Source organism: Echeneis naucrates, chromosome 16 (genome assembly GCF_900963305.1).
Source record: "Echeneis naucrates chromosome 16, fEcheNa1.1, whole genome shotgun sequence".
In the NCBI taxonomy this organism is placed as follows: Eukaryota; Metazoa; Chordata; class Actinopteri; order Carangiformes; family Echeneidae; genus Echeneis; species Echeneis naucrates.
Window position 1 is genome coordinate 442,888 of NC_042526.1, and position 14,857 is coordinate 457,744.

Here is a 14,857-nt window from a genome sequence, read left to right on the forward strand (position 1 = left end):
AAGAAGCGGCAGTTTCCTCCGAAGTCAGTCTGCCTGTCCCCGGTGTCTGTCTCCGCCTGTCCCCGGAGGAGGGAGTCCTGTCCCCGGTGTGGACATCAACCTTCACTATGAAGTCTCTCCCGGTGAGACCGAGCTGATGTCCGGATACAGCGAGCTGGAGGAGCCGCTTATTCCGTCCACCGGAGGACAGACAGCTGAGGACAGACAGCTGAAGACAGACAGCTGAGGACAGAGAGCTGAAGACAGACAGCTGAGGACAGACAGCTGAAGACAGACAGCTGAGGACAGACAGCTGAAGACAGACAGCTGAGGACAGAGAGCTGAAGACAGACAGTTGAGGAGAAAGAGCTGAAGACAGACAGCTGAAGACAGAGAGCTGAGGACAGACAGCTGAGGACAAAGAGCTGAGGACAAAGAGCTGAGGACAAACAGCTGAAGACAGACAGCTGAAGACAGAGAGCTGAGGACAGAGAGCTGAGGACAGACAGCTGAAGACAGAGAGCTGAATACAGACAGCTGAGGACAGAGAGCTGAATACAGACAGCTGAGGACAGACAGCTGAAGACAGACAGCTGAGGAGAAAGAGCTGAGGACAGACAGCTGAAGACAGACAGTTGAGGAGAAAGAGCTGAGGACAGACAGCTGAAGACAGACAGTTGAGGACAAAGAGCTGAGGACAAAGAGCTGAGGACAGACAGCTGAAGACAGACAGCTGAAGACAGAGAGCTGAGGACAGACAGTTGAGGAGAAAGAGCTCAGGACAGACAGCTGAGGACAAAGAGCTGAGGACAGACAGCTGAGGAGAAAGAGCTGAGGACAGACAGCTGAAGACAGACAGCTGAGGACAGACAGCTGAGGACAGACAGCTGAGGACAAAGAGCTGAGGACAGACAGCTGAGGACAGACAGCTGAGGAGAAAGAGCTGAGGAGAGACAGCTGAAGACAGACAGCTGAGGAGAAAGAGCTGAGGACAGACAGCTGAAGACAGAGAGCTGAGGACAGACAGCTGAGGAGAAAGAGCTGAGGACAGACAGCTGAAGACAGACAGCTGAAGACAGACAGCTGAGGACAAAGAGCTGAAGACAGACAGCTGAAGACAAAGAGCTGAAGACAGACAGCTGAAGACAAACAGCTGAGGACAGACAGCTGAGGAGAAAGAGCTGAGGACAGACAGCTGAAGACAGACAGCTGAAGACAGACAGCTGAAGACAGACAGCTGAGGACAAAGAGCTGAAGACAGACAGCTGAGGACAGACAGCTGAGGAGAAAGAGCTGAGGACAGACAGACACGGTGTCAACAGGTGAGACTTTCACACCATCCTGCCATTTATTGACCCACACAGACTGTGAAAACCTGCAGAGACAGAATAACACACACCGGAGTGTCACAGACACACAAAGACAGAGACAGACACACAGGCTGTTAAAAGTCTTCCATAATTTATAGAGTTTGTGGACATTCAGGAACAGCTGGGTCCATCTGATGGACCAGGTTCTGGTCTGGATGGTTCTGGTCTTGTATTTATGCTAATATCACAGTTAGCATGATTAGCTTCTTAAACCTGAAGGTTCAGATGAACAGAACTCAAATCAAAATAACAAAAAAACAGTTTTCATAACTTTTTAGTTTTTCCACCTTTTGATTCTCCTTTTCCTCGTTTCCTCTTCCTCTCTTGTCTCCGGGGATTCGGACCGCTCACAGAATCGAACTGTTCACTTCTGTTGTGTTTTTAAATTCCAGTTGTTGTTGTTTTTTATGTGTGTTGCGGTGAGCCTTGTGGGCCTCCGTTGTGTTCTGACGGAGCTGCAGTGCGCCCCCTGGTGGCAGCGAGGACAGTTCACTGTCCGGATCGAGTCTTCGAGTCCAAAGTTCAGATTTTTTCTTGGTTTTGTAAATTGAGTGTCAGACTCAAACCTTCATCCAGTCTCACTATCAGGGGGCAGACTGTACTGAAGTCTATGGGAAAATGTCCCTCCTCCTCCCTGATGAGTTTCTGGTCTCAGTCTGAAATACAACATGATGTTCATTTAGAGGGAAAGGGGAGGGGCTAGGGGGCGGGGCTACTGTGTGACTGACAAACTGGACCATCCAGTCAGAGCGGAGAGCACAGCAGGTCAGAGCCACCTTCTCCTCCAACAATGGTTTCTACTGGTTTAGAAAACCAAGATGGCCGACAGTTGTCAAACTGGAGGCTTCAGATCAGACTGATGGTGACATGGCGCTTTGACACCTCTACAGTAAATGACACGGGTCACTTCCTGTTTACTGTGCGTCCTGGACTCCAGATCACAGTGATCCACCACTGAACTGCTCAGGCTGCTGCTGCGTCTGTAATTGCATTAGTCTGAGTAGTTCCTCATGACGGGGGCTCCTGGTCCAGGATTAGCCCACGTGCTAACACTAACACTTAATCAGAGCTCGGCGCTCTGCAGCAGCTCGTCTCTTCAGGTTAGACTTTAAATTCAACCGGTAGTTTCTGGAAAAATCGTCTTCACACCTGAAACACGGACGAGCGTCTGTGAGCCGATGTAAACAGGAAGCAGGTTGTCTCCTCTTCAGTTGATAAGTTGCACAGAACACCACAGAGGAAACTGGAGGGGGGGGGGTGATAGTTAAAGATGGTCACCCGCCGTGACCTTTAAGTCAGAGTACCAACGGAGGATGTGCGTTTGAAGCCTGGACTGGGCTCAACAATGTGGCTCTGGGGGAGGAGGGAGGGGGGAGGGGGGAGGCGGGGGTGTTGACCTTTTTTATGATGACTGGTTTGGTGTGTACCAGATGGGTTGCCATGGCGACACTTAGATGTATCATGGTGACGCCTAACGCCCACTTTTGAAGAGACGCTTTTAATCTTGATTGAATCATCTGTGTGTGTGATCGCAACACGTGGTTTAATTCCCACACACAGCCTGCACTTCCTGCTGAGGTCTGAACGTCCTCCTACGATCATCTGAGCTGCTAACAGTGTTGGTCTCCTGCTGATGATGTCATCAGTTTTAAAGGTTCATGTTTAACTGCTGCATCCTTTTATTTTGAAGGGATCCATAAGAAGATCTATTTGTAGTTTTTAGAACCAGAGTTCCATTTTCAAGAACAACAGTCAGCGGAGGATCTCCGCTTTCAGTCCCTGAGGTCCTGAAGGTTCAGTTTCTGAATCCAGACAGTGAGCGTTCCTCTGAGGACGGAGACCTTTGAGACTTTAACTGGATTAATACAGAACCTAGACCTGATCCAGGATCAGAGACGAGATGGAGGTCTACCTGGAGACCCGGAGACCGTCTGGACCTGTAAACCTTAGACTTCTGTCTGCTCTGCGTTTTAGTTTACTATAATACATGAAATTAGCTCCTCCCCTTCTGCGGTCGAGGATGAGTGTTGGTTCTTCGTGGTCGGTCTCAGGCGGTTGGATAATCAGTATTTATTGACCTCCACGTTTGGCAGGAAGGCGCCAAATAAACACTTGTGTGCTTGTTGATACTCAGCGTGAGACGTTCAGAGGAGGCGGCCTGTGGATCACACACTTGGCTGTAAATCCCATCAGCCACCTGGTCCTGGTCCTGGACCAAAGCCCAGCTCTGAAGTCTTGGCCTGGCTGGAGGGGGGTCAGAAGGATCCAGGATTCAAATACAGTAAAAGGATAACCCTTATTTAAAAAATCACCTGGAACTTTTAATGCAGTATAACCTGAATGAGGATGTTTTTTTTTGAGGGAGCAGACAGGAGGATCCTGTCACATGTGGACATGTGAATGTCTCTGCTCTCTGGTCTCTGGTCCCTGTCCCCTGTCCCCTGTCCTCTGCTCTCGGGTCCCTGTCCTCTGCTCTCGGGTCCCTGTCCTCTGCTCTCTGGTCCCTGTCCTCTGTCCTCTGGTCCCTGTCCTCTGCTCTCTGGTCCCTGTCCCCTGTCCCTGTCCTCTGCTCCCTGTCCTCTATCCTCTGGTCCCTGTCCTCTGTCCTCTGGTCCCTGGTCCCTGTTCTCTGTCCTCTGGTCCCTGGTCCCTGTTCTCTGTCCTCTGTCCTCTGGTTCCTGTCGTCTGTCCTCTGGTCCCTGGTCTCTGTCCTCTGTCCTCTGGTCTCTGTCCTCTGGTCTCTGTCCTCTGTCCTCTGGTCCCTGTCGTCTGTCGTCTGTCCTCTGTCCTCTGGTCCCTGGTCTCTGTCCTCTGTCCTCTGTCGTCTGTCCTCTGGTCCCTGTCCTCTGTCCTCTGGTCCCTGTCCTCTGTCCTCTGTCCTCTGGTCCCTGGTCTCTGTCCTCTGTCCTCTGGTCCCTGGTCCCTGATCCCTGGTCTCTGTCGTCTGTCGTCTGTCCTCTGTCCTCTGGTCCCTGTCCTCTGTCCTCTGGTCCCTGTCCTCTGTCCTCTGGTCCCTGTCCTCTGTCCTCTGGTCCCTGGTCTCTGTCCTCTGTCCTCTGGTCCCTGTCCTCTGGTCCCTGTCCTCTGTCCTGTGGTCCCTGTCCTCTGGTCCCTGTCGTCTGTCCTCTGGTCCCTGTCCTCTGGTCCTCTGTCGTCTGTCCTCTGGTCCCTGTCCTCTGTCCTCTGGTCCCTGTCCTCTGGTCCCTGTCGTCTGTCCTCTGGTCCCTGTCGTCTGTCCTCTGGTCCCTGTCCTCTGGTCCTCTGTCGTCTGTCCTCTGGTCCCTGTCCTCTGGTCCTCTGGTCCCTGTCGTCTGTCCTCTGGTCCCTGTCGTCTGTCCTCTGGTCCCTGTCGTCTGTCCTCTGGTCCCTGTCCTCTGGTCCCTGTCGTCTGTCGTCTGTCGTCTGTCCTCTGTCCTCTGGTCTCTGTCGTCTGTCGTCTGTCGTCTGTCCTCTGTCCTCTGTCCTCTGGTCCCTGTCGTCTGTCCTCTGGTCCCTGGTCTCTGGTCTCTGTCGTCTGTCCTCTGTCCTCTGTCCTCTGGTCCCTGTCGTCTGTCCTCTGGTCCCTGCCCTCTGGTCCTCTGTCGTCTGTCCTCTGGTCCCTGTCCTCTGGTCCTCTGTCCTCTGGTCCTCTGTCGTCTGTCCTCTGGTCCCTGTCCTCTGGTCCCTGTCCTCTGGTCCCTGTCCTCTGTCCTCTGGTCCCTGTCCTCTGTCCTCTGGTCCCTGTCCTCTGGTCCCTGTCGTCTGTCCTCTGGTCCCTGTCCTCTGGTCCTCTGTCGTCTGTCCTCTGGTCCCTGTCCTCTGGTCCTCTGGTCCCTGTCCTCTGGTCCCTGTCGTCTGTCCTCTGGTCCCTGTCCTCTGGTCCCTGTCGTCTGTCCTCTGGTCCCTGTCCTCTGGTCCCTGTCCTCTGGTCCCTGTCGTCTGTCGTCTGTCCTCTGTCCTCTGGTCTCTGTCGTCTGTCGTCTGTCGTCTGTCCTCTGTCCTCTGTCCTCTGGTCCCTGTCGTCTGTCCTCTGGTCCCTGGTCTCTGGTCTCTGTCGTCTGTCGTCTGTCCTCTGTCCTCTGTCCTCTGTCCTCTGGTCCCTGTCGTCTGTCCTCTGGTCCCTGTCCTCTGGTCCCTGTCGTCTGTCCTCTGGTCCCTGTCCTCTGGTCCTCTGGTCTCTGGTCTCTGGTCTCTGGTCCCTGTCGTCTGTCCTCTGTCCTCTGTCCTCTGTCCTCTGGTCCCTGTCGTCTGTCCTCTGGTCCCTGTCCTCTGTCCTCTGTCCTCTGTCCTCTGGTCCCTGGTCCCTGGTCTCTGTCGTCTGTCGTCTGGTCCCTGTCCTCTGGTCCCTGTCGTCTGTCGTCTGTCCTCTGTCCTCTGGTCTCTGTCGTCTGTCGTCTGTTGTCTGTCGTCTGTCCTCTGTCCTCTGTCCTCTGGTCCCTGTCGTCTGTCCTCTGGTCCCTGTCCTCTGGTCCTCTGTCGTCTGTCCTCTGGTCCCTGTCCTCTGGTCCTCTGGTCCCTGTCCTCTGGTCCCTGTCCTCTGGTCCCTGTCGTCTGTCCTCTGGTCCCTGTCCTCTGGTCCCTGTCGTCTGTCGTCTGTCGTCTGTCCTCTGTCCTCTGTCCTCTGGTCTCTGTCGTCTGTCGTCTGTCGTCTGTCCTCTGTCCTCTGTCCTCTGGTCCCTGTCGTCTGTCCTCTGGTCCCTGGTCTCTGGTCTCTGTCGTCTGTCCTCTGTCCTCTGTCCTCTGGTCCCTGTCGTCTGTCCTCTGGTCCCTGTCCTCTGGTCCTCTGTCGTCTGTCCTCTGGTCCCTGTCCTCTGTCGTCTGTCCTCTGGTCCCTGTCCTCTGGTGTCTGTCCTCTGGTCCCTGTCCTCTGTCCTCTGGTCCCTGTCCTCTGGTCCTCTGTCGTCTGTCCTCTGGTCCCTGTCCTCTGGTCCTCTGGTCCCTGTCCTCTGGTCCCTGTCGTCTGTCCTCTGGTCCCTGTCCTCTGGTCCCTGTCGTCTGTCCTCTGGTCCCTGTCCTCTGGTCCCTGTCGTCTGTCGTCTGTCCTCTGTCCTCTGGTCTCTGTCGTCTGTCGTCTGTCGTCTGTCGTCTGTCCTCTGTCCTCTGGTCCCTGTCGTCTGTCCTCTGGTCCCTGGTCTCTGGTCTCTGTCGTCTGTCGTCTGTCCTCTGTCCTCTGGTCCCTGTCGTCTGTCCTCTGGTCCCTGTCCTCTGGTCCCTGTCGTCTGTCCTCTGGTCCCTGTCCTCTGGTCCTCTGGTCTCTGGTCTCTGGTCCCTGTCGTCTGTCCTCTGTCCTCTGTCCTCTGTCCTCTGTCCTCTGGTCCCTGTCGTCTGTCCTCTGGTCCCTGTCCTCTGGTCCTCTGGTCCCTGTCCTCTGGTCCCTGTCGTCTGTCCTCTGGTCCCTGTCCTCTGGTCCCTGTCGTCTGTCCTCTGGTCCCTGTCGTCTGTCCTCTGTCCTCTGGTCTCTGTCGTCTGTCGTCTGTCGTCTGTCGTCTGTCCTCTGTCCTCTGTCCTCTGGTCCCTGTCGTCTGTCCTCTGGTCCCTGGTCTCTGGTCTCTGTCGTCTGTCGTCTGTCCTCTGTCCTCTGTCCTCTGTCCTCTGGTCCCTGTCGTCTGTCCTCTGGTCCCTGTCCTCTGGTCCCTGTCGTCTGTCCTCTGGTCCCTGTCCTCTGGTCCTCTGGTCTCTGGTCTCTGGTCTCTGGTCCCTGTCGTCTGTCCTCTGTCCTCTGTCCTCTGTCCTCTGTCCTCTGGTCCCTGTCGTCTGTCCTCTGGTCCCTGTCCTCTGTCCTCTGTCCTCTGTCCTCTGTCCTCTGGTCCCTGGTCCCTGGTCTCTGTCCTCTGTCCTCTGTCGTCTGTCCTCTGGTCCCTGTCCTCTGGTCCCTGTCCTCTGTCCTCTGGTCCCTGTCCTCTGGTCCCTGTCGTCTGTCCTCTGGTCCCTGTCCTCTGTCCTCTGTCCTCTGTCCTCTGGTCCCTGTCCTCTGTCCTCTGTCCTCTGTCCTCTGGTCCCTGTCGTCTGTCCTCTGGTCCCTGTCCTCTGTCCTCTGGTCCCTGTCGTCTGTCCTCTGTCCTCTGTCCTCTGTCCTCTGGTCCCTGTCGTCTGTCCTCTGGTCCCTGTCCTCTGTCCTCTGTCCTCTGTCCTCTGGTCCCTGTCGTCTGTCCTCTGGTCCCTGGTCTTCAGCTGCAGTTCTGTTCTTGTAAATGGTTCAGACCTGGTGTTGTTTTGTGGCTGATCCGAAGGCGTTGGCGTCTACAGTCACTTGGGGGCGGGGCTGTGGTGATGGGGAACGCTGTTTTGAGTCTAAATACTCCCCCCCTTCTCCGTGTGGGGATTTTCTGTCTCTTTGTCTGAGACATTACTTCCTTTCACTTCACCTACAATTACAGCTGAGTCATCTGTTTCCCATCAGTCTGTAATCATGGCCGCCGCCTCTCCTGTCCAGGTTTTACTGGACGAACCTGAGCAGGAATTATTCTGCGTCAGCCGTAAAAATACATGTCAGAGAGTGAAACTGTCCCCAGTGGACAGAAATAAATCATGAACCAATCAGATGCTGATGAGGCTGCTCAGCCCCGCCCCTTCTGCTGTCAACAGGAAGTTGGACCTGCACAGAACTGCAGAACTGTCCGTCTGTTTCCTGATTCTCTTTATGTTGATGTGCTGACGAGGCTCTTTAACGTTGCCTCCTCCCTCCACAGGAGAAAGAGTGCATGATGGGATCTTTCCGGCGCCCGAGGCCTCGGTTTATGAGTTCTCCGGTTCTGTCGGACCTGGCTCGGTTCCACGCCAGCTCTCCTGCGCTGCAGATCTCCAACGCCAGCGTGTGGAACAGGTGAGCAGAACACTGACCTGAGCCCTGAAGTCCCGCCCCCACCTGTCGGACTCTGACCTTCAGCTCTTTGTGTTTGTATTAACGGCCATATTTCACTTTTATTTTGAAGGGCTGACATTCAGTCCTCTGTTAAATTGAACAACGTGTCTGTCAGCCAATCAGAAGACCCGATCTGATCCTCTCTAGACAGCAGACTTCCTGTAAACACTGGCTTGGGGGCGTGGCTGCTTTGCTGTGACATCACAAGGTTGCATTGGCTTCGGCTCATGTTTTTTTAAGATGGAGGTGAAGGTCGAATGTGAATGTCAGTTCAGCTCAGTTATTCACCCTGAAGGACCAAAGAAGAAGAAGACTGTAGAGTGTCTGTTCAGGTCTGTAGTCAAGGTCGGGGCTGATCTGGATCAGAGCAGTCTGGACTTCCTCTGCTTCGCTGTCATGGAGATGGTTTTGTTTGTTCATGTGACCTCAGCAGGACTGCTTTGATGTGGACTCCACTTCATCAGATCTCTGAACCAGACCAGAACCCGAACTCTGTGGTGGTCAGTTTGGATCTGGTCTGAACCGGATCAGATGAGCGTTCAGGGTTGTTTCAGCTCTGACATGTTTCCTGCCGTCCACAGACGAACAGGATGTTTGGTAGGAAGAGGAAATGGCAGCCGAGGTCACCAGTGCTGTCGCACTGATGACATCAGAGGAGGCTCAGATCTGAGATCGTCTCTGTTCTCATGTTGTCATAAAAGGTCTGACCTCTGACCTTACCTGTGTATGTTTGTGTGTCCCCAGCGTCCAATCAGCTGTGATGAAGGTGTTCCAGGGTGGAACTCTGCAGACTAACGAGCTATTCACTCTTAACGAGAGCATCAGGTGACCAAACCTTTGACCTTTAATGACCTTCAAACAAAACACAGGACAACAGAAGCTTCTCATCCTCCATCTTTGATAGTGACGTCTGGAGTCACGTCTCTAGGTCAGACGCTCCTATTGGCTCCGGTGGGTGATGTCACAGCCAATCAGAGAGTCTCTGGATCAGTCCTGAATGTTTTATTGTGAATGAGTTTATAGTGTTGACAGAATAAAGAGCTGATTTTTCATCATTAATGAGCAGAACTCCTGATCAGATAAAGACAGAAACAATTCAAACAACTTTATTTTATTTTTATTTTATTTAATTAGGTGGGGCCTCTATTACTATATCTGAATTCTGTGTGTGTGTGTGTGTGTGTGTGTGTGTGTGTGTGTGTGTGTGTGTGTGTGTGTGTGTGTGTGTGTGTGTGTGTGTGTGTGTGTGTGTGTGTGTGTGTGTGTGTGTGTGTGTGTGTAGGTGGCTCTTGAAGACAGAGATGGGATCCTTCATCACAGACTATTTCCAGGTACTTTTCCTGTTTATTTACTAAAAGCTGATCATGTGACTGATCAGCTGTTAAGGTGTTGGTCGATATGTCAGCAGATTATTTGTCTGTTTCTGCTGTTTGAAACCAAATCATTCAGGTTAAATGGGCGTGTCCTCGCTAACCTGCTAACATGGCGCCAAAATGGAATCACAGCATTCGACTGCCACCACGCACACGTGACACATCCAGCATGTTCCTGTGTCTACACGCTATGAATTCTGGGATAGGTTGACCCAGGAGGATCTTTTGACCCGGGACAGTTGAGACTCCTTTGGACTGAGACCTATGGTGTCTGTTCACTGAAAAAGCAAGCCATTTTTCCATAGATTTCAATGCAACCTGACTTCTTCTTCCAACTAGTGGGATTGTCCCCCGATAGTCATGAGACAGAATGACGGTTTAAGGTCCAGAGTCCAGGACAGTCTGCCGTTTGAACGTTCTTCTTCAGCCTCATCAGTGAGGAAACAGGAAGTGACTCAACCATCTGCAGGCGCCCTGATGTGACCACGGCAGCTGAGTGTGTCTCTGCTCTCCGCTCCTCCTTCAGAGACACAACGCCGCTCTTCTGGCTGCAGTGATGAACCGATCAGCAGCCTGGTCATGTGATCTGGTTTCACACTCAGGCGGTTGTGACTTCACACATGCCGGTGTTTGGCTGGAAGCTTCGGTCTGAGCTGGCGACGATGTTAATCTGGCGTCAGGAGCGGTTGGTTCTGTCGTCTCAGAGCAGCTCGTCTGGGCTCGCTCCCTCGCCGAGCTCATGTTTGATTTAAACGCTGCATGTTCAGTCAGTCTGGTGGTCATGTGACACGACCCAGCTGGTCATCTGGAGGCAACGTGGCGTCTGCGTGTTGTTACGTTTCAACATGTAGGTCCACCGTCTCCAAATCTGAACCACAACAGGAAGTCAGCCATTTTGAATTTAGTTGTGTGATGCTGAAAGGAAATATTAAGATCAGTTTGGCTGACGTCATCTCACATTTAAAGCAACCTTTGATTTCATTGGTCGTTCAGGCTGCGGCAGGCGCCCATGAAACCGGAAGTGTGATTTCAGGTCTGAAGGCCAAGTGAGCGTCCATAATCCGCGGGGTTCGAACCCAGAACGTCCTCACTGTGGGTGTGCGTTTTGGACCGTAATCTCTGCCCTGAGGGGAACACAGCAGGTCTTTGGTAACCTCGGCGTGTTGACCGAACAGATCAGCAGAATTCGTCCTGAAGCTGCTGCTACAAAGACATCAGAACTCGGCACGCCATTAAAAACCCGCTGCTAGTTTACAGATCACAGAATGGTTCTGATAGAAACCCAGCAGGACTCAGGTCAGCTGGTCCAGACTGAGCATGGAGAACAGCATTTATCCTTTATGGTTCAAACTAATGTAACAAAATCAGCAAAATCTTTTAAATCCAGGTCAGAACATTTCTGCTTTCATGTTCGGATTAATGAAACCTGCACGTTCTTTAATCGTTTTATCAGTTTACCACTTTGACTTTATGCATGTCACTGTTCTTTCTTTTGTCTGTGTCCTCCGTGTCCTCTCTCTGTCCTCCATGTCCTCTCTTTGTCCTCTGTGTGTTCTCTGTGTCCTCTCTCTGTCCTCTGTGTCCTCTGTATGTTCTGTGTCCTCTCTCTGTCCTCTCTAACCAACTCTGTCCTCTCTCTGTCCTCTGTGTCCTCTCTGTATGTTCTCTCTGTCCTCTCTCTCTGTCCTCTGTGTCCTCTCTCTGTCCTCTCTGTGTCCTCTCTCTGTCCTCTCTGTGTCCTCTCTGTATGTTCTCTCTGTCCTCTCTGTGTCCTCTCTCTGTCCTCTCTCTGTCCTCTCTGTGTCCTCTCTCTGTCCTCTGTGTCCTCTCTGTGTCCTCTCTGTGTCCTCTCTGTGTGTCCTCTCTGTGTGTCCTCTCTGTGTCCTCTCTCTGTCCTCTGTGTCCTCTCTGTATGTTCTCTCTGTCCTCTCTCTCTGTCCTCTGTGTCCTCTCTCTGTCCTCTCTCTGTCCTCTCTGTGTCCTCTGTGTCCTCTCTCTGTCCTCTGTGTCCTCTGTGTCCTCTCTGTGTCCTCTCTGTATGTTCTCTCTGTCCTCTCTCTGTCCTCTGTGTCCTCTCTGTATGTTCTCTCTGTATGTTCTCTGTGTCCTCTCTCTGTGTCCTCTGTGTCCTCTCTGTGTGTCCTCTCTGTGTCCTCTCTCTGTCCTCTGTGTCCTCTCTCTCTGTCCTCTCTCTCTGTCCTCTCTCTCTGTCCTCTCTCTGTGTCCTCTCTCTGTGTCCTCTCTAACCAACTGTAGCACAGATAAACCCAAATTATTCCAAATTAAATTGATTGTGTCCTCTCTCTGTTTCTCTCTGTTTCAGAACCAGCTGCTGACTCGAGGTCTGTCTGAGGTCCTGGATCAGATCCTCCTCCATTCGGGTCAGTCTGAGACCAGAACAGACACACACAGACACACACAGACTCACATAGTCACACAGACACACACAGTCTCACACAGACACACACAGACACACACAGTCTCACACAGACACACAGTCACACACAGACACACTCAGTCACACAGACACACACAGACACACACAGACACACACAGACACACTCAGTCACACACAGACACACTCAGTCACACACAGACACACTCAGTCTCACACAGACACACAGTCACACACAGACACACTCAGCCACACACAGACACACACAGATAGCGTGCTTTATTTATGCTGCTTCCTGGTTAAGTAATGACGCTGCACTTCCTGTCTGGTGCATCGCCAGGATGTGGGATGTGTTGTGTTTCCGGTGTAGTGTGTGCGTTTCCATGTAACCACCTGTGTGTTGGCGTAGGTGACCATCAGCTCGTCATCCTCGCAGACATGTGGGACCGCTTCTTCACTGAGACGCTCCCCACCCTGCAGGCCATCTTCTACCCCGTCCAGGTAACACAGGTTCTAATTTAAATCCTTAACTGGGATCATTTGAGTGCAGAGGTCAGAGGATTAACCTGCTGTGTGTCTGTGTGTGTCTGTGTGTGTCTGTGTGTGTCTGTGCAGGGTCAGGAGCTCACAGTAAGGCAGATGGCCCTGCTGGCCTTCAGAGATCTGGTGCTGTTGAAGCTTCACCTGGAGGAGACTCTGGGAGCTGCTGCCTCCGTCCCGTCCTCCGTTACACAGATGCTGCTGGTGCTGCAGGTACAGACGCACACAGACACACACAGACGGTATCTGTCTCCACTTCTAACAGTCCTGTATGTCTCTGTCTCAGGGGATCCATGAGACTGGGGTCCCCAGTCTGGAGTATTACCAGCTGGAGCGTCTGGTGGAGACCAGGGTGTCTCCGTACCTCAGCAACGTCCTGCACAACAAGAACCAGCTGCTGCCGGGTGAGTCGGGACCGTCTCACCCTGTTGGTGCTTCAGGAGAGCTGCAGTCCAAAAACTGTTTTTATTACATGTTGTGGTTTCATTACAGACCGTAACACAAAAACAAACACATGATTCGTATTAATAACTTAAAGCAGTGTGTTATAGAGGTCAGAGGTCGTGGCTCTGCACTAATGTGCGATAAATCCTCAGCTGGTTAATCTGCTGCTGCAGGTCGCTGACTAACAAAACTGAGAAGAAGAATAAACAAACAAAAAACGGAAACACATTTGGACTGACCGACCAACGTTTCTCACTCCATCTCTGGAACATACAAACAACTTTAATGTCATTTTGAAAACAATCATTTGTTTCTTACTGACTTTTAGCACTCTGGCTAACAGAAATCTGCAGCTTCAGTTTCACTAAAACTTGGAGCTCCACAAAGCAACTGAAAAGCTCCAAACTCTGATGGGATTACAGTCTAATCCCTGCAGGAGGCCACTTCAGGGACTGTTGTAGAAATCTGATATCTGAGCGTTTACCTTCCGTCATGAAGAGAATTAAAAAGTAAAGATTAAAAACCAGGGTCTGACATCACACACAGATGTATGATGGAATGATCTGCTCACTCAACAGCTTCCTGTCTCCTCTTATAGAGTCCCGTCCTCTGCGTTCATCTGGGTTGTTGCTAGGCGACCAGCCAGAGATCACCATCACTCACCATAACAGCTCCTCAGACTCGTCCTCTCTCGCCCCCGTGGTGGAGCAGGAGGGCGAGGCCTACCTGGAGAAGGTTGGAGGCGTTCGACGCCACACAGTGGCCAACGCCCACTCTGACGTCCGGCTGCTGTCGGCGTCGGGGAGGATGCATGCTGGAGCAGAGAAGGACAGCGGCAGAAGAGGTGGCGAAGGAAATGTGAGGTTTTTGGTCGGGGGTGGGCTGATGAGTCCCAGGCCTTTCTCCAGCCAACCAGACGTGGCGGGGACATCTCAGAGGGGAGGAGTTATCTGCATTCCTAACAGCTAACAGCCTTCATTATTATTCCTTATCCACGACAGGACAGATTATACCCACAGACGGAGGGGGCGGGGCTAACAGCAGGAAGTATCAAATTGTTGTGAACGTGATGACATGGATGTCTCTGGATCCAGTGTGACATCATCAGGACATCACGTCTGATCCTGAGACCCATCCTCCGGTCTGGACCCAGCAGGGCCACGTTGACGACCTTTTTCTCAGCTTGAATTTGCAGATAACAGGAAGAAAAACAGTCGGCAGGAAACGCACAAACCACAGGAAACAGGAAACGGGGTAGAAGACACATTTACACCACACTCATCCTGCCCCCCCCCCCCCAACAGGAAAGAGGAGGGGCTCTGACTGAACAAGGGCTGTCCTGATCCTGTGGAGCTCTCTGCTCTTTGATCAATAATCATCTTCATTTTGTCTCAAGTCGAGAAGACTGAAGTTCACCAGCTCGTCGTCAGCTTGTTGAATGTCGGGTAACAGACTGAAAGCATCGATTTAACCAACTGTGGCCCTGACCTTTGACCTCTGCTCCATTAAGTGACAGCTGATCACCATCAGGTCCCTTTTTAGAGTTTTAAAGAGCCACAAATATTCGGTCATGGTGCTGAATATTTGTGGGTCAGATTCATTCTGTGACTTGAAGTGTGTGATTTTGGGCAGAGGATGTGTTGGTCCTGGTCCAGGTCCAGCAGACCAACAGCCTGCTGGCAGTTTGTTTAACAGAGCTGATAAATAATAAAGTATAAATAATGTTTTGGATCATTGAGACGCCGTCCTCTGAGGTTTGTTTTTCTCAGATATTGTCACGACTCAGTTTTGTTTCTAATTTCTGTCATTCTTAAAGCATTGTTAATAAAAATGAAACTTCCAGCTGTTCACGTCTACGCAACACAGCAGTAAATTCCACCGTTAGGACGGAGACATCAGAGACACTGTCCACACG

The 14,857-nt window shown here is 52.1% G+C and overlaps 1 protein-coding gene across 1 annotated transcript; it reads left to right on the plus strand.

Moving 5' to 3' along the window:
* Positions 1-1,236: 1,236 nt before the first annotated feature.
* LOC115056788 (proline-rich protein 5-like) lies at positions 1,237-14,680 on the plus strand. Its single transcript, XM_029523506.1, has 9 exons — positions 1,237-1,301; positions 8,018-8,151; positions 8,935-9,015; positions 9,473-9,521; positions 11,887-11,944; positions 12,368-12,459; positions 12,574-12,711; positions 12,785-12,902; positions 13,541-14,680. The coding sequence occupies exons 2-9, from the start codon at positions 8,030-8,032 to the stop codon at positions 13,909-13,911; spliced, it is 1,029 nt and encodes a 342-aa protein (XP_029379366.1). The 5' UTR covers positions 1,237-1,301; positions 8,018-8,029; the 3' UTR covers positions 13,912-14,680.
* The last annotated feature ends 177 nt before the right edge of the window (positions 14,681-14,857 follow it).